Source organism: Rhinichthys klamathensis, unplaced genomic scaffold (genome assembly GCF_029890125.1).
Source record: "Rhinichthys klamathensis goyatoka isolate OS25496 unplaced genomic scaffold, OSU_Roscu_1.1 h1tg000119l_1, whole genome shotgun sequence".
Classification (NCBI taxonomy): Eukaryota; Metazoa; Chordata; class Actinopteri; order Cypriniformes; family Leuciscidae; genus Rhinichthys; species Rhinichthys klamathensis.
In genome coordinates this window covers 532,995-552,957 of record NW_026606656.1, presented here as the reverse complement: position 1 = coordinate 552,957, position 19,963 = coordinate 532,995, and the positions used below count along the sequence as shown (strand labels likewise).

General features: G+C 45.7%; 1 pseudogene and 1 gene segment (V, D, J or C); both read right to left on the bottom strand.

The window, feature by feature from the left end:
• LOC130088393 (uncharacterized) overlaps window positions 1–19,963 on the bottom strand; it is a 539,769-nt pseudogene that overhangs the window by 340,317 nt on the left and 179,489 nt on the right.
• LOC130088438 (Ig heavy chain V region 914-like) lies at window positions 1,252–18,804 on the bottom strand. The segment is given in 2 exon segments: window positions 1,252–1,691; window positions 18,687–18,804. Coding segments are annotated over 2 exon segments (354 nt in total).

Here is a 19,963-nt window from a genome sequence, read left to right as displayed (position 1 = left end):
TTACTATTGATTCTGCACTGTTTAGTATGAAAACCTTTTCAAAAGATAATCATTCAAAAATTACACAGTGGAATGCTATAGAGCTCAACTACATTTTAAGTTCAGAATGATGTTATTCTAGCTAGAAATAAAAATTCTTAGAAATTAGAAAATAGTAGTAACAGGGAAAACGCTCAGAAATGTCGGTCTGGGCAAAACCAAGACCTGATATAGAGTGGAGAGAGACTGAATATATAGTCCAGATGATAAGCGGCAGGTGTTCAGGTAATCAGTGGCAGGCACAGGGTCATGGGAAATGGAGTTTAAGGGATGAAGTCAATATTCAGGAGAGGGAGCCCTCTGGGGCGAGTGGGAGGAACTTCCCTAGGTCCATATTGGTACATTCTTCTCTCAGTTCATCCCACTCATCTTCTGTAGGGTTTAGGTCGGGGGACTGGGATGGCCATGGCAGAAGCTTCATTTTGTAATCAGTAGCTATGTTTCAATCTGCCTTGTATCTGCCTTGTATTTTTTTGCGCTGGAACAAGGTTTGTTGTTCAGGAAAGGAGGAGGCAGGAACCAGCAAACATTTCAACACTTTAATAAATAAATAAACCAACGCAAACCGAAAGTAAAGCGGCAGCCCCCATACGGTCGACTGCCGCACACACATAAACAAAACATAATGTAAATGTCCCAGGCCTGGTCCTCTCTTGTCTTGCCCTGAATTGCTCCTCCCTTTTATTCATCCAAATCTCCTTCCGTGAAACTCCAGGCCCATTATAAGAATTCAAGCAGAGGCTTGAAATTTGTATCTGTTTGGTATTTGCTATGGATCTGAACAAGATGTTCAGGACCTCTGGCAGAAAAATAGGCCCACATTATTAAAGATCCCTGTTTTTTATCCCTGTTTGCACCAAACCCATCTGCCAAAAATATGTTTTTTTTATTTCATTTGAAGCCAGCGCTGTTTCTTCCAGTAGCGTCTAACAACCAAAAATGCTGGAGTTTGTTTTTAGATGAGAGCAGAGGATTTTTATTGAAACCCTCCCAAACAATATGTGGTGAGGTGCTGAATCTATCAGAACTATATTCTTTGGTTTTACTCATTGTGATGGATGATTATGGGAATTTGGCCTTTGTATTTCCACATATTTATACTCCTGTGGAACAAGAAGTCGTGGCAGGACAATTTCATGTTTCTAGTCTGCTGTGATAAAAACATTTTTTCAATATTAATGGGAATATACTTCAGAGATATTATACTCATAAGAATTTCTATGGCAATAATTGTGGCCAACATGTTTTGGAGAACAACATATATTTCATAATTGTATCCACCATCCTTGAGTCCTCAGAGATCACATGAATAGTTTTTGTTCAGCCCTGCAGACTTTTGTCTTACTGTGAATCTCTTGCACAGTAATAAACAGCTGTGTCTTCAGTCTTCAGGCTTTTCACCTCTAAATACAGCATGTTTTTGCTGGTGTCTTTTGTGATGGAGAACTGGCCCTGTAGAGACTGAGCATAATATGCACTTGAGCCAGTGTCTATATATCCAATCCACTCCAGTCCTCTCCCTGGTTTCTGACGGATCCAGGTCATGTAGTAGCTGCCCATTGAGAATCCAGAGACACCGCAGGACAGAGTCACTGATTCTCCTGGTCTTTTCACCACAGAATCTGAGGAGCTCAAAGACTGACCATTAACACCTGAAAAACAGAGGAAAAATCACGTTAGATGATTTAGAACAATGAAATAATAATCTACTACAAATGGGAGTTTCTCACATGCAATAATCATCAGTAGGAGTCCATATAGTAGCATCTCCATTACAACAGAAAAAGGCAGTAAAACAGTTATAAGTTACACTGAAGCTGTTTTAGTCACTGAACGCATGCACTGACTGAAAGTTCAGCTTATAACACAATCTTACAGGCGTCTGGGAGACGTTGACCCTTCCCACAAAATCATTTGCATCTTTGGAGGTTTGCAGACTTACACTGCAGTTTAATGCAGATTATCTGCAAATTATCACATAGACAAAGGAAAAAAATCTTGACCAACATTTGATAAGTGAGATGTTTCAGTGTTTCAGAAGTCAATGTTTCAGAGATGCAACCAGAGCACCAGAGCATCTATGGTGGAAAAATGCATATTTGGAAATTCACCAGCACTGCCCAGTGACGGGCCATTTTTTTAGATGTCTAATTTCTAAATTAATTTATAGTTTAGAATGAATATTTGTTTTGTAGTATATTGTTGTTGTTCCCTCTCCTTTCCGGAATAGTGTGTCATATTTGGGCATAAGTCAGTTTCAAGAACTGGTTGTGATTCCACATGTATCTGCCTTGTAAGCCGGATTTGGAGTTTATTAGGGTGTATTTAAAGACCCCCTTTGGTGAAAATCAAGTTTTCAATGTTGTTGTCTGTGTTTTTAAACAAATATGCTTTAAGACAAACCATGTGCAGATTCATGTCAACACCATTGCTGAGTATTTTCTCCTTATAGCTGCAGTGAACCAAAGACATTCTCAAAAACACGGTTTGAAATCACCGGTTTCTTACATCACAAACTACCTTGTAACCATTCATGTCAACGTGCGGGCGGGCTTTAGCATATCATTACTTGTGAAGCAGGGGAGTCTCATAAGAAGCCAGGTTATTCCAGCCCGTTCTCATCCTTTGGCGTCATACATGTGACGCTTGTACATTTCGTTGAAATCTTACGTACATGGCATCCTTTAGCATCAATATGAGACGCAGAACCCAAGGCGTTATACAGTTGACGCGCGTTTAAATCCAACGCACATGGCATCGTTTAGCGTGAATATGAGACGCAGATCCCAAGGCGTCATAACCATAACCCTACCCCAGACCTAAACCTACCCATAACAGTGTGTGTTATATTGACGCTAAAGGATGCCATGTGCGTAAGATTTCGACGAAATGTCATATGGCGTCACCTATATGACGCCAAAGGATGAGAATGCGTTGGTTATTCCGGTATATTTTTCTGTTGATATAAAAAATCGTGTACATATATATAAATATAGCAGGTGAGTTGTGTATATGATGTATATTACGATGTTATGATGAACTATATGATTTTCTCCAATGACGTTCTAAGTTGTTCAAGCGTTTGTAAGGATGCTGATTTTTAGAAGGCAGCTGTCTGACTCTGAGATGGTGAACGGGAACATGGTTTGTGTAATATTAGCAACACATTATTAGCTGTTTGATAACGTAGTCAAGCAAAAGACTAATCATATTAATTGCCGTTATGTGTTCGACGTTGTGGAGAGCGATACCTAAAATGCATTATCAGTTTCTGGTTCAAACGTATATGACTGAATTAAACCAGTACTTCCACTTGCCATTGTACAGCGTTTAAGTTGACTGAGTGGATCTCTGAGCTGGTGTGAATGATTTTGAGTTAATTTGCATGTTGCAAGTTGAATTTTTTTTTTTTAAAGTTATATCTTAATCTTTTTTTTTTTTTTTTAAATAAGCTCCATCCTGACAATACCCATGTAATAGTTGAATTAATGAAGTTATGTGGTAGAAAAAAACATCCAGTCCATTATTAATATAAGGGAATGTATGCTGAACAGAGATGCTTATACTTACATACGTCATTATGATTAAAAATAAGGAATCGTTTTAATATTAACATGTTTTTGTATTTAATACATTCAAAACACTTCAGACAGGCCTTATGTCACTTCAGAGGCTCTTCCCTTTTTTCAGGGTAACTCAACCATGTCCACCTCATTTCTCATGAGTTTTTGAACAGCTGCCTGTATTAGTGTTTCCACAGTGTCTGTTGCACAGTAATACACTGCAGTGTCTTCAGTCTTCAGCTGATTCATGTGCAGATAGAAATTAGAGCTGTCCTTAGTTGCAGTGAACCTGCCCTGGACTGACTGAGCTGAGCTCTTATCAGAATCTGAATAATAATAAATAATCCATTCCAGTCCTTTTCCAGGTGCCTGGCGGATCCAATACATGTAAGTGCCACTAAGAGTGAATCCACTACATGCACAGGTCAGTTTGTGGGAACCTCCTGGAGCCACAACTACTGACTGTTCAGACTGTGTGAGGTGAGCACAACCTGAGAGTCAATACCTGTGGATAAACAAAACATGTACAAATAATTAGGATCATGTATTTATTTACAATAAGAAAAGAGTTTATTTTCGTTGTCCAGGGAAAATATTTACCAGACACTGCGGCCAGCAACAGATACAAAGTGAACATGATTTATATCAAGGCTGAAGTAGTGATGAGTTCTCCAGTCAACAGTGCAGTTGTTTAAATATGTAACAGACATCAGATAATTTGCATAGAAACCCAGAATTAGCAAAAACAAGATCTTGTGGCCATTGGGGTTAATTTCATGAACAATAGTGCCACATCTTGATATCGATATAACAATGTCCTTCTGCAGCATGAATAAATGTGATTATTTTCAAAGTAGGCATGAGCATCCAACCTCATCTGAGGTCTATTAAAAACAGATGTGATGTTGTGTTATGTTTATGTGAAAGTGACTAAAGGACTGTAGCGAAGTTGTAGAGTTCAGTGCAGTTGAATACAAACAGATCAGCCCTTTTCTGCCATTGAGCCATTGTTCTCAAGTCTTGCATAGCACAAAATAGTGGATCAGACACCAATGAGATCAAAGGCGATATTGCGTGATTCACACTCATGTGCTTTGTTGTTAATAATACATTGGATATTATTTAAATTATGTTGCTTTTATATGAAAATAAATAAAACTAGACACCCAAAAGTACTGCCTTGACAGCAACAGATTGAAAAACAGTTCATCATTAACATTTAAAACAGTACACAGCCCTTCTTACATTCTGTGAGAGCAAACACACAGATAAAACACAGTTTAGACACAATATCCATTACCATTTTATGAAATAAGTAACCTGATGCAGGAAAGTCACAAATGAGTAGATGAATAGTCTGTTAATGAATACAGTGGGTGCTTAAAAGGGAGAAGGACAAGTTTGCATAGTCTGCCCTCTAAAGGCATGTTTCTATTTTCTGTGTCCTTAATAACCTCTGTAACCATGTCTTCCTTTCAACATATTTTATTCTTATTTACTAGTTCAGGGACATAGTGTTACATGTGTGTCCTGTGTTTCCCCCTGCTTAGTGTTTTTGGTTCAGTCCTGTTTCCCAGTTTTCCCGCTCCTCGTTAGTCTTCAGTTATAGCACCTGTGTCTTGTCATCCAACGTGATCTTACGAGAATACGTGTGTATTTTTAAGTAAAGTGTAGTTCTATCATACGTACATTTATTTACGTTGTATACACGCAGAAACGTATAATACTGACTTATTTACAGCACTAAAACTTAATTTATTTACGTATGAACAAATCTACCGACGTACAAATTTGTACGTAGCCTATTACTATTTATGCATATTAAAATCGTGGCATTAATGTTTTGAGTCTATTGCATTCAACTGTCTTATCAAATAAGTTTTCAGTCGCATTTATAATACTCATAAATATTAACATTTTGCTTGTTTCGCCTGCATTGTGTTAAACAAGAATACAATTTAAAACCTTAATAAAAATACCTTTACTCGTTTAACCATTTTGTAATACCGTGAGACACAAAAAGCGTTTTCTCCTCTAAAACACAACATAAATTCACAAAAGACATAAATTTTATTAGTTTGATGTTATCCAAATCTTTAGAATCCATACGTTGTTTGCAAGAAACATATCCAAATTCAGCTTTTTATCCAGTGATCTTCATCTCCATTTCTCAGCAGCGACCGTACACGTCAAATCCCGCGCTGGTGATGAATTCAAATTCAAAAATGGCGCCTTCAAGAAGCGTTACGTCATGTTTTACGGCAGTGATATCAAACGCTCATTGGCTCTTCCCTGCTTCGTCATAGATTGCGACATGCCGTGTTTCAGTCGGTGTACATTTGAAATGGAGAAGCGCGCGCGCCTTCACTGAGCGAACCGAAACATTTTCATGGATTATTAACTTAAATTCTACTCTGTACCTCATACAAAAATATTAGGCTTGTTTGAGATGAGCAAAATCTGCGCAGAACCGATCACCGGTGATCAGCGCGAGTTGCATGCCGGTTAGAAATGTGTCCGAGTGCGGTCCGCCTTGCTCTGATGTCATGCCGACGTATGTCAAAAAACTTACTCGGTTACCTAACGTAACCTCTGTTCTCTCTAGAAGAGGGAACGAGTATTGCGTAAGTAACTTACGCTACGGGTAAAGTTATCTTTTCTCGAGATCTGAAGCCCAAGAATTATCCTTAATTTTTCACACTTTGTCAACGTAGTGCAGCAGGCAGCAGACCATTGGCTGCTATTATAGACCAAGGGACCGTGCTATTGGCTGCCTCGCAGCAACTGCAGCAGCCTATCCATGAGCCTGGCGTGACGTCACGCCCAATGAGGACACTTCGCGCCCTCCGCACGTCACAGCCCGCCAAAAGGGGTGTGGTCTACGTGTATAATGGGAAGGCTCAGAGGCTGATTCTCTGGTTTTCTTCTATGAAGCGAGTGAGCTCGTGGCGTGAGCACGGCAGGTTACGCAATACTCGTTCCCTCTTCTAGAGAGAACAGAGGTTACGTTAGGTAACCGAGTAAGTTCTCTTACGAGAGGTTCTCTCGTATTGCGTAAGTAACTTATGCTACGGGAACTCTTTGTCAACGCCGTCCGCGCCAAGCATACGCTGCATACATCCCAGGAGCCCGGGGAGCATACAAGCGAGAACAGGTGGCCAGCAACGCGGGCCAACACATGTAATAATCACTCTAGAACATATAACAGAATACAGAGCGGCGCTGCCGGTCTATATTTGTTTGTAATTAAGGTGGCCAGCAACGCGGGCCAGGACAGTACATAAGCACAAGCATTAGGCAAAACACACAGAGCGAATGACGGTCTGTGTGTAGGCATCCAATCCTTTATGTGCAGCTCAACCAGGAGAGCTAATAAACATATGACGGTAGCCTGCGCATGCATAATGGGCAGATCATACACATCACTTATACTGATAACAGTTTAGCCTGCAACGCGGGAACTTCTAGGTTATAAAACCTCACGAATGTGGAGGGGGAGGCCCAGCCTGCCGCCGTACAGATATCGTGAATAGAAATCCCACTGGACCATGCCCACGATGAGGCCATGCCTCTAGTGGAGTGAGCCCTGATGCCCACTGGGCACTGCAGGTGTTTAGACGCGTATGCTGCGGCAATAGCGTCCACTATCCATCTGGACAGACTATGTTTCGAGGTAGCGAGACCTTTAGTGCGCCCACCGAACGAAACAAAGAGCTGCTCAGAGCGCCTGAAGGCGGCGGAGCATGTGATATAGGATCTCAGCGCCCTGACGGGGCAAAGGAGATTATCACTGTCATCGCTGTCGGATGCTGGCAGAGCCGAAAGGGAGATGATCTGCGCTCTAAAGGGCGTGCCCATTGCCTTGGGGACATAACCATGCCTTGGCATGAGGATGACTTTCGAGTCGTTTGGTCCGAACTCGAGACACGCAGGGCTGACAGACAGCGCGTGTAGATCCCCCACGCGTTTTACTGATGACAGCGCTATCAGAAAAACGGTTTTGAGCGAGAGGTATTTTAGGTCCACAGAACCCAGTGGTTCAAAGGGGAAAGCTTTCAGGGCCTCTAGGACCAAAGAAAGATCCCACATAGGAACCGAGGGGGGACGCGGGGGATTCAATCTCTTAGCTCCCCTGAGGAAGCGGATTATGAGCTCATTCTTTCCTAGCGCGCGGCCGCGCGTCGACTCTGCGAACGCCGCAATGGCCGCAACGTACACTTTGAGCGTGGAGGGGGACCTGCCCTTGTCCAGTAGCTCTTGTAGGAAGGAAAGCACCCGTGCGACACCACATGTGTGTGGGTCAGCGCCTTTAGTGGAGCACCACTGAGCGAACACTGACCATTTAGAAGCATAGAGCCTTCTCGTGGAGGGCGCTCTAGCCTGTGTGATCGTGTTCACGACCCCTTCTGGCAAAGCAACGAGTAATCGTTGATCACCCACACATGCAGAGCCCATCGCTCTGGGTGGGGGTGCCAAACCGATCCGCTGGCCTGAGAGAGGAGATCTCTCCTCACCGGGATCGGCCATGGGGCTTCATGTGACAACCTCACCAGCTCTGGGAACCAGATCTGGTTTTCCCATCGTGGAGCTATGAGGAGCACAGAGTGGCGCGCTTCCCTGATCCTCTTGATTACCTGTGGTAACATAGAGATCGGAGGGAAAGCGTACAGCGGGCGGCTGGGCCAGGTCTGGGCCAGCGTGTCCTCGCTTTTGGAGAAAAAGCTCGGGCAGTGCGCATTGTCTTTCGACGCGAAAAGGTCTACTTCCGCTTTGCCGAATAGGTGCCACAGCCGCTGGACTGTCTGGGGGTGCAGGGACCATTCTCCCAGAGGAATGTTGTCCCTGGACAGTCTGTCTGGGCCGACATTGATGAGGCCTGGCACATGCGCGGCTCTCAGCGAGCGCAGTGAATGCTGGGCCCACACCAGAAGGCGTTCTGTCAGAATACAGAGTTTCCTGGACCTGACTCCGCCCTGTCGGTTCACGTAGGACACCACCGCCGTATTGTCCGACCGGACTAGAACGTGGTGGTCCTGTATGAACGGGAGGAAGCGCTTCAGCGCGTTCTCGACCGCTAACATCTCCAAACAGTTTATGTGGAGGCATTTCTCCTGGTCTGACCAGAGGCCGAAGACCGGTCTGCCCTCGAGAACGGCGCCCCAGCCTAGGTTGGAGGCGTCCGTCGAGATTACTTTTCGGTGTGAGACAGCGCCCACTGTCACACCCTGCTGGTACCAGTCGGCTACCGACCAGGGGCTCAGGGCTGAGACACAGCTGTGAGTCACTCTGATACGTATGCCGCCGGACGTCCAGGCTCGGTGAAGCACACGAGCGTTCAACCAGCGCTGCAGTGGGCGCATGCGCAGCAGACCTAGCTGAAGGACTGCTGCAGCCGATGCCATGAAGCCCAGCATCCTCTGAAACTTTTTCAGGGGTGCGATGCTGCCTTCCTGGAAAGACGCGACCAAACGCTGAATACGGCGTGCGCGCTCTGTTGACAGCCGCGCCGTCAGAGCCACAGAGTCCAGTTCTATATCCAGAAAAGAAGTAGACTGACTGGGCAGTAATGAGCTCTTGGTCCAGTTGACCCAAGCTTTCCAGGTGGCTGAGAAGCACTGTCCTGTGAGAAATCAGCTCTTTCTCTGATTGTTCTAAAATCAACCAATCATCCAAATAGTTCAATATTCGCATTCCCTGACTCCGCAGGGGGGCGAGCGCCGTGTCCATGCACTTCGTGAATGTACGGGGTGCTAGGGACAGGCCGAACGGCAGGACGGTGTACTGGTATACCTGACCGTCGAAGGCGAATCTCAGGAATGGCCTGTGACGGGGTATGATTTGAATCTGAAAGTAAGCATCTTTCAGATCGAGGGTGATAAACCAGTCTCCTGGGTGAACATGCGCGAGGATTTTCCTGGTAGTGAGCATTTTGAACGGTCTCCTCATCAGGGCTTTGTTCAAATATCTCAGATCCAATATTGGTCTGAGGGCTCCGTCCTTCTTTGGAACGAGGAAGTAACGGCTGTAAAAGCCCGACTCGCTCAGAGAAGGGTGCACCCTTTCTATGGCCCCTTTGCACAGAAGTTTCGCTATTTCTGCACGAAGTAGATGTGCTACTTCCCCATTCACTCTCGTCTCGAGACGCGATATAAAGCGCGGGGGACGGCGAGCGAACTGCAGTGTATAGCCCTTCTTTACTGTGCTCAGCACCCATTCTGACGCGCCCTGAATAGCATCCCATGCTTTTGCATGTAAAGCTAGGGGCAGAATGGCCTCAGGGTTCTGACAGCCGCACTCTGTGGGCTTGAGAACCTGATTCTGAGGTGCGCGCACAGCACGCGCGCTCTCGGTGCTTGTATACAGCGGCTCGCACACAACGATGGGCGGCCGTTTTATACAAGATGTCCCGGTGGCTTTGTACGGGGAACATATTGTGTGGTATATGGGGGATGACCGTGAAACAGAGCGGGCAGTGAGTAGGCGTGGGCACGGAACCGTGGGCACATGTCCTACATCTAACACTCGAGCGGCATTTGCCAGCTTTATGAGAGTGGGCTCTGTGAGAGGCTCAACGTCCCGAGTGTTGTGACTGGGGGCTGTTTTGCATGTGCTTTCAGTAAGCGTGAGCGCTCGTGAGCGGGCACGTGACTTACATTTGAGATCTGAACAGTATGAGTGCTCGAATACGGCGGCTCACTGACAGCGGTGGTTAGCTGTCTTATATGACGACCCGATTACTTTGAATGGGGAGCGTTTTTGTGTGATCTGCGAGCGGCGCCGCGGGAGCTGTATTTGTTAGTATAAGTGAGCGCTCGTGAGCGGGCATGTGACATACATTCATAACATGACCCAGATGAGGCTATTTTAGCCGTGTGACAGAGCGCGCAGAAATGAAACGTGAGCACGGATTTGTGGGCACGTTTATTAAATTCAGCACTCGGGCGGCATTTTCCAGCTTAAAGAGAGTGTGCTCTGTGAGTGTGGGAGACCCAGGGGCTATAGTGCTTTTTTGTAGGGGTGAACACTGGGATGTGGGCACATTTACTACACTTGAAACACAGACGGCGTGAGCCGGAGGACATTATACTCTTTTGAGATTTCCCTGGGTTGCCGTAGAAACGGTGTTTGGGTGCAGGCGAGCGGGTTGTATTACCAGCTCGTTGGCTGCAAAAAACGTCACTGCAGTAGCCTTGTATAAGGGGACTGACAGAGTGAAATGCTTCAAAGGCTCATATGCTTGGAGACACGAACAGCATAGTTTGTAACTGCCGCCAGAGCCGGGATTCAAACACGGGTCTCTGGCGCGAAAGCCTAGGATTTCACCACTGAGCCACAGGGGGAAACACATAAGCTTTCAGTCAGCGCAAGCATATAAGAGAGCGTCATCACGCTTTGTGACGGCGTTTGTTTGCAGGCGTGCGTGTATTATAACAGGCTCGTTTACTGCAATATTGACATTTCCAGTCGCCTGACCTTACGAGGGGACTGAGAAATGTGCACGAGGGCGGGGTAGCTTTCTTGTAACGTAAAGAAAACTAGCGCCGCGACCGTCCGCTCTGACATCCTTTGTGAACGGCGCAGTTTGCGCGGCTCAAACAGAGGGAGAGAGAGCGGGAAGAGGGCTCGTAATAGGCGAACAGCCAGCGAGCGTCATCATGTCTAGTGACGCCGTTTGTTTACAGGCGTGCGTGTATAATAACAGGCTCGTTTACTGCAATATTGACATTTCCAGTCGCCTGACCTTACGAGGGGACTGAGAAATGTGCACGAGGGCGGGGTAGCTTTCTTGTAACGTAAAGAAAACTAGCGCCGCGACCGTCCGCTCTGACATCCTTTGTGAACAGCGCAGTTTGCACGGCTCAAACAGAGGGAGAGAGAGCGGAAAGAGTCATTTTTTCGGCGGGGACGGAGACAGAGAAGCCCGAGGGAGAGGTTCCGGCGGGCTTCTGGGCTCAACGTCCGGTTCCGGCGGTCTCTAGGAACAGCGCTTCTTTCTGCGCGGTCCCACAGAGGCGGATGGAGTGACAGCTTCCTCGTTGAAAGCTTCAAGTCGAGCCCGCAGGGTCGACATTGATAGCTCTTCGCACTCGGGGCAGCCGCCCAAAGCGAGCGTAGAGGCTGCGTGCTCGCGGCCCAGGCAGAGAGCGCAGATGAGGTGGCGGTCTTCGGCGCTGAGCGAGGCTTTGCACGAGCGGCAAGAAAAACGAGGCATTTTGACAAAAACGCCTCGGCTCTTTTGGAAATAGGTGTAAGGCAAAACACACTAGTGAAAAGGATATCGACGCCGGATAGCGTAGCAGGCACGGATGGCTGAAGGTGGCGAAGACGGCCGGCTTCCTCAGACGCTTCCTAAGCTTGCTGGTCGCTTGATTCCAACGGCGGCGGCTCTCAAGATCTAGCGATGCATAGAGCACGCTGAAGAGAAGAAAATCAGAGAATCAGCCTCTGAGCCTTCCCATTATACACGTAGACCACACCCCTTTTGGCGGGCTGTGACGCGCGGAGTGTCCTCACTGGGCATGACGTCACGCCAGGCTCATGGATAGGCAATGGAATTGCACGCTCCCTTAGCCTGCTTTGGTCTGCTGCCTGCTGCACTGCGTTGACAAAGTGTGAAAAATTAAGGATAATTTTTTGGCTTCAGATCTCGAGAAAAGATAACTTTACCCGTAGCGTAAGTTACTTACGCAATACGAGAGAACCTCTCGTAAGAGAACTCTCGCGAGCGCAGGTGCACGTGTCGGATTCTGCAGTCGCGCGCAGTTGCTCTCCACCGACTGCGCTGATCAAAAGCATGATGGAAAACGACTTGCTGACGACAGCTTAATGCTCATTGGTTTAAACAACCGTGATGTATTGTTCTTTTTTAAAATGTTTGATTTTAAAACTCTGATATCATGTTTTATGTGTATAAATTGTGTGTGGATATTCCCAAACTCTCTGACAGTAGGCTACGATCTTTATGGGTTATGTGATTTTTTTTTTATTATAAAAACACGTCTGTATTAAAGAAAAAATGATTGATAAACACGTAGGCCTATTTAAAATGGAATTAAATAAGTACTTTGGGTGTCTTGTTCATTATATTTATTTTCATAAGCAACAGAACTTAAATTACATCCAGTTTATTAGCAACACCGTGCATGGGCATGAATCCCGTAAATCCCGCGATATCAGTCTTTGATCTCACAGGTGTCTGATCCACTGCGAGAAGCAAGATCTGTCCGGCTTGCCTGCGTTATCTTCACTCCTCCGCTCACTGCAGCCGCCTACTCTCGACTACATTTCAGGCGAGGCAGGGGCGTAACTACCCAGTGTCAGAGGGGTATGCAGCAACAATTTTTGCTACAAATTAGTTTTGTAGGCTACTAATTTGTATACTTGAAAGATATAAGCACATGATGACATGTTTCATGGGCCGGTGTGTCAGCAAAAAAAATAACGCTGACTTTTTTTTACCAATGCATTACACCGGCACTGACCCAGCGCCACCAATTAAGCAAAAAAATAAAAAATTAATGGGCCGCCGATGTACGAGTTTTATGGGCCGTTAAGAAAAAAAAAAGTATGAGATGTATCGGCCGAAAAAGCACGTCGGCCCAAAAATGTTGATATAGCTTTTCCTAAAGCTTATTTACTACTTGTTGCATGATTTTTGTCTGAAAACCTGTTCAAAAGATCAGCATTTAAAGATATTCAATAATGAGAATGTAACATTTAACTTTCCAGTTGTTAAAAAAAATCACACATTGGAATGCCATAGAAATCAGCTGCATTTTAATTTGTGAATGTTTTGTTTTGTTGTTGTTGTTTTTGTTGTTGCATGAATTCGGGTATGCTTATAATGCTTGTTGTTTATTCAGAAAGACCTCCACGAAGAAGTAGTTAAGGATTTAAATCAATATTTTAATAAAGTAAAAATCAACAAAGTGGCTTGTTACAAAAGTAACAAGTGCTCTTTGGCCCTCAGAGACATGCATAGTTTTTGTTCAGCCCTGCAGTCTTTTGTCTAACTGTGACTGTCTTGCACAGTAATAAACAGCTGTGTCTTCAGTCTTCAGACTTTTCACCTCTAAATACAGCATGTTTTTGCTGGTGTCTTTTGTGATGGAGAACTGGCCCTGTAGAGACTGAGCATAATACACTTGAGCCAGTGTCTATATATCCAATCCACTCCAGTCCTCTCCCTGGTTTCTGACGGATCCAGGTCATGTAGTAGCTGCTCATTGAGATTCCAGAGACACCGCAGGACAGAGTCACTGATTCCCTTTTCAAGGGAACTCGAGCTGCGTCGAGACGCTGTGGGAACGCCCCTGCGTGATTGCGTCGTGAAGCACGTGTATAATCAGTCCAATGGAGAGACGAGACGTCATAGGCGGGTGACATCATCAACCAGGAAACTATAAAGCACACCTGACAACAGACCGCGTTAGCTTCTGTGCCTTCAGCAAGCGCTCTGTGTGATCTTGTCTCTGTCTATTTATTGTTGTTTGTCCACAAACATATATATATATTTATATATTAGACAGGAGTATGGAGAGCAAATAGCCTTGGATCGTGTGTTCGTCCCTGCCCTCGCTTCATTACGAGTGGGGACACACGCGATTCATGTGACTGTTTGGGAGTAGAACATGCACGGTCAGCTCTAGTAAATTGGGGCTGACAGTGTTCATTCATAAATTCCCGGCGTGTAACATATGCACTATCGAGAGTTTTAGCTCTGCTCTTGTTGGCTTTCTTCTCGAGGGAAGAAAGTCAATAAATATTTGGCTCGGATCTCGCGTTTGCCGAGGCAGCGCGTAGATTACGGGTCTGCAATAAAGATTCTGTGACTCGATCTCGGATCTCGCGTGTGCCGAGGCAGCGCGTAGATTACGGGCTGCATAAGAGTCGTGGCTCAGATCTCGCGTTTGCCGAGGCAGCGCGTTGATTATGGGTCTGCATCTCTACAATAAGAATCTAAGCTCAGATCGCGTGCTTGCAGAGGCAGCACGTAGATTATGGGTCTGCATATCTGCATAATAAAGTGGCTCTTCTCACGTTTGCCGAGGCAACGTGTAGATAATGGTCCGCAATGTATAGGCTAATATGCGCAGGGAACTGAGCAGACGGGAAATTTCCCTTTCTCTCGTTCTCTGATGATTGTTTGAAAACTCATATTTTATTCTTTATTGTTTGAGATTGTAATATGAGGTCTATATTAATACACAATATTCAGCCTTTAAACTAGACCGTTTCTACTTGTCTGGTTGATATTTGGCTGCATTTAATTTTTGAGAAAATTAAATATGTACTCATCTAATCTTTGAGTTAAATGTCTGTATTTATATACTATTCAGCTTTTTCATCCAGACCGTTTCTACTTGTCTGGTGGATATTTGGCTGCATTTAATTTTTGAGGAAATTAAAGGTGCTCTAAGCGATGTCACGCGTTTTTTAGGCCAAAACATTTTTTGTCACATACAGCAAACATCTCCTCACTATCCGCTGGCTGCCTGTCCCCTGAACACACTGTAAAGAAACGCGATCTCTGTAGACAGCCCAGGCTCCACAAACAGCAACAAAAGCAAACTGCAGCGACCCGCTCCCCAAAACATAACAAACTGTTCCAGCCAATGACCAACAAGAAGGGTTTGGGGGCGGGGTTTGGGGGGTTAGTGTGCGGATGAGGAGGAGGGAGGGTCTAGCTAGCCTCCGTTTTGTTTGACAATAGATCGAACGTCAACAAGAAGTGACGTCACCCAGGATCGCTTAGAGAACCTTTAAATATGTACTCATCTAATCTTTGGGTTAAATGTCTGTATTTATATACTATTCAGCTTTTTCATCCAGACCGTTTCTACTTGTCTGGTGGATATTTGGCTGCATTTAATTATTGAGGAAATTAAATATCTACTCATCTTATCCTTGGAGTTTGATGTCTGTATTAATATAGGCTACCTTTCAGCTTTTTAATCCAGACCATTTCTACTTGTCTGGTTGATATTTGGCTGCATTTAATTTTTGAGGAAATTAAATATGTACTCATCTAATCTTTGAGTTAAATGTCTGTATTTATATACTATTCAGCTTTTTCATCCAGACCGTTTCTACTTGTCTGGTTAATATTTTGCTGCATTTAATTTGAGAAAATTAAATATGTACTCATCTTATCCTTCAAGTTAGATGTCTGTATTAATATAGGCTACCTTTCAGCTTTTTCATCCAGACCGTTTCTACTGGTCTGGTTGATATTTGGCTGCATTTAATTGGAGAAAATTTAAATATGTACTCATCTGATCTTTGAGGAGTCATTTATTTCTGAGGAAATAAATGGTTGTTCCCAGTAGGAAATGGATAACACCTCATTATATGGTGCCCATCTCCCTTCGGTAAGAGGGGTCAGTTCGGTTATTTCCTGCCGGTCATCCGTTTCAGGACGCAGGATGGCTTCTCAAACTATACTAGAGACCAGTCTCGAGAGGCTGGTTCCTTTTAGTAGTCTCAGCCGTAGTCATTTTGGGATAAGACATATCTGAGGATAGTCGTTATCTAGTTAAAGGCTTCGACTAAGAAGAAGTCCTGACGCTGAGGCAATCAGGCTTCTGAGGGTGGCCCCTCAGAAGCGGTCGCAGCGCTGTCAGTTCGGTTGTTCCCTGCCGGTTCGCCGTTTCAGGGCACCGAGGTGTCAGCGTCCCCAAGCGATCCTCCAAGGAGGTTCATAGAACAGTCAGTTCGGTTTTCCCTGCCGGTTCGCCGTTACAGGGCACCGAAGTGGCTGTTCGACCAATACCAGAGGCCAGTCTTGAGAGACTGGTCCCCTTAGTAGATTTTCTGGCAGCGTGGAAGCTACTGTCAAATATATCTCGCTGGGTCCTGCTCACTACAGAAAAGGGTTACAGAATTCAGTTCGGTTCTCATTCACCCATATTTCTAGGGGTCCTCCCTACGGTGGTGGACCCCGAACAGGCTCTGGTTATGTTATCATTCCTGGGAAGCGACTCTCTGAGGAGGGTCGCAGCGCTGCCAGTTCGGTTGTTCCCTGCCGGTTCGCCGCTTCAGGGCACCGAGGTGTCAGCGTTCCCGAACGATCCTCCGAGGAGGGTCGTAGAACAGTCAGTTCGGTTGTTCCCTGCCGGTTCGCCGTTACAGGGCACCGAAGTGGCTGTTCGACCAATACCAGAGGCCAGTCTCGAGAGACTGGTCCCCTTAGTAGATTTTCGGGCAGCGTGTAAACTACTGCCAAATATATCTTGTTGGGTCCTGCTCACTAAAGAAATGGTTTCAGAATTCAGTTCGGTTCTTCCGCCTAGATTTCTAGGGGTCCTCCCTACGTGGTGGACCCCGAGCAGGCTCTGGTTATGGAACAAGAAGTACTGACACTTCTTCAAAAAGGAGCTATAGAAAGGGTTTCTCCTCCCAGCAGAGACTCAGGGTTTTACAGCCGTTACTTCATTGTTCCAAAGAAGGATGGATGCTTACATTCAAACAGATTGTGTCACAGATTCAGTCCGAGGACTGGTTTGTCACGATAGATTGAAGGACGAGTCATTCCATGTAGCCATCCGTCCTCCACACAGGAAGTCCCTGAGGTTCGCTTTCGGGGGCGAAGTTTACCAATATCGGGTTCTTCTCTTCAGCCTAGGTAAAGCTAGGCTAGTCACTCACTGCGAAACAGTTTCAGAGACTGGTGGGTCTCATGGCAGCTGCGTCCAACGTAATGACTTTTGGCCTCCTGTACATGAGAACCCTGCAGTGGTGGCTCAGGACCAAGGGGTTTTCTCCGAGGGGAAATCCGTTTCGCATGATCAAGGTCACGCGGCGATGCCTACGTGCCTAAGTCATGTGGAACAAACCTTGGTTCCTCGCCCAAGGCCCAGTGCTGGGGGCTTCTTGTCGACGCTTACGCTATCGACGGATGCTTTCCTCACAGGTTGGGGGGCGATCATGAGTGGTCGCTCGGCGAAAGGTCTTTGGCAGGACCATCTACTTTCTTGGCATATAAATCGGCTAGAAATTATGGCAGTGTTTCGATCTCTCAAGCACTTCCTGCCAGACCTGTGAGGTCACCATGTGCTTGTCTGCACGGACAACACACATCGGTGGTCTCTTACATAATCCAGGAGCAGACATCCTGTCGAGGCAGGGGCCGAGGCCAGGGGAATGGAGACTCCACCCCGAGGTGGTGGAGCTCCTATGAATAACTTTGGTGCAGACGTGGCCGAGGTCACGTCTGTACGCTTTTTCCCCGATCTCTCTGCTCCAGGGAGTTCTGGAGAGAGTTCGCCGGGACGGGGCCCATCTTCTGTTATTAGCCGCTCGGGGGGGACTTTTTCTCTCAGTCGAGCGGGTTGATCTCCCCCCCCCCCCCCCCCCAAGGCGGCCTTAACTGCTTACCATGTCCCTTTAAGTGGTGTATCCTTGGGAAGACACCCTGAAGTACGTTTCCTTCGTGGCACTGTGAGGCGTCTGACCAAGATACTAGGAGTATGGCTGCCTCAAAGGCTATGACTTGGATCTAGGCTCCACTCCAGGGTCTAGGGTGCTTGCTTCTTATGCTTCTTGCTTCTTGCTTGCAATGACTTCACACAGAACAGGCATTTGCTATTATGGCGTAGTGGGTATAGTGTTCCCACAGCGTCTCGACGCAGCTCGAGTTCCCTTGTAAGGGAACGTCTCAGGTTACGACTGTAACCCTGGTTCCCTGAGAGGGAACGAGACGCTGCGTCGCCCTGCCATACTCCCTGCATGCCTGTGATCGACTTGCTTCGGCCTATCAGAAGCTAACGCGGTCTGTTGTCAGATGTGCTTTATAGTTTCCTGGTTGATGACGTCACCCGCCTATGACGTCTCGTCTCTCCATTGGACTGATTATACACGTGCTTCACGACGCAATCACGCAGGGGCGTTCCCACAGCGTCTCGACGCAGCGTCTCGTTCCCTCTCAGGGAACCAGGGTTACAGTCGTAAACTGAGACGTTCTCCTGGTCTTTTCACCACAGAATCTGAGGAGCTCAAAGACTGACCACTAACAGAGGAAAAATCACATTAGATGATTTAGAACAATGAAATAATAAGCATCTACTACAAATGGGAGTTTCTCACATGCGATAATCATCAGTAGGAGTCCATATAGTAGCATCTCCATTACAACAGAAACACTGTCAAACTAAAAGGCAGTAAAACAGTAATAGGTTACACTGCAGCTGTTTTAGTCTCTGGTCACATGCTTATAACACAATCTTTCAAGAGACAGGGAGACGTTGACCCTTCCCACAAAATAATTTGCATCTTTTTGAGGTTTGCAGACTTACACTGTATAGTATCTGAATATCTAAATGTTTTTAAAGTAAATGAGGGAAAAAATCTTAACTTGTATTTGATAAATGATAAAAATTTGATATTGACCCAATATGTCCTGTTATTTTCAACAGTCCAGTTTTTCGCTCAGGAAGAATTTTTATTTATTGCTTTGATACCAGAGGCATTCATTGGAAAGGATAGTGTGTCTCACTCATTCATTGTGTCAGTAAGGCTCTGAGAGTATGATTCATAATATATATATATATATACACTCACCGGCCACTTTATTAGGTACACCTGTCCAACTGCTCGTTAACACTTAATTTCTAAGCAGCCAATCACATGGCGGTAACTCAGTGCATTTAGGCATGTAGACATGGTCAAGACAATCTCCTGCAGTTCAAACCGAGCATCAGTATGGGGAAGAAAGTTGATTTGAGTGACTTTGAACGTGGCATGATTGTTGGTGCCAGAAGGGCTGGTCTGAGTATTTCAGAAACTGCTAATCTACTGGGATTTTCACGCACAACCATCTCTAGGGTTTACAGAGAATGGTCCGAAAAAGAAAAAACATCCAGTGAGCGGCAGTTCTGTGGGCGGAAATGCCTTGTTGATGCCAGAGGTCAGAGGAGAATGGCCAGACTGGTTCGAGCTGATAGAAGGGCAACAGTGACTGAAATAACCACTCGTTACAACCGAGGTATGCAGCAAAGCATTTGTGAAGCCACGACACGCACAACCTTGAGGCGGATGGGCTACAACAGCAGAAGACTCCACCGGGTACCACTCATCTCCACTACAAATAGGAAAAAGAGGCTACAATTTGCAAGAGCTCACCAAAATTGAACAGTTGAAGACTGGAAAAATGTTTCCTGGTCTGATGAGTCTCGATTTCTGTTGAGACATTCAGATGTTAGAGTCAGAATTTGGCGTAAACAGAATGAGAACATGGAACCATCATGCCTTGTTACCACTGTGCAGGCTGGTGGTGGTGGTGTAATGGTGTGGGGGATGTTTTCCTGGCACACTTTAGGCCCCTTAGTGCCAATTGGGCATCGTTTAAATGCCACGGCCTACCT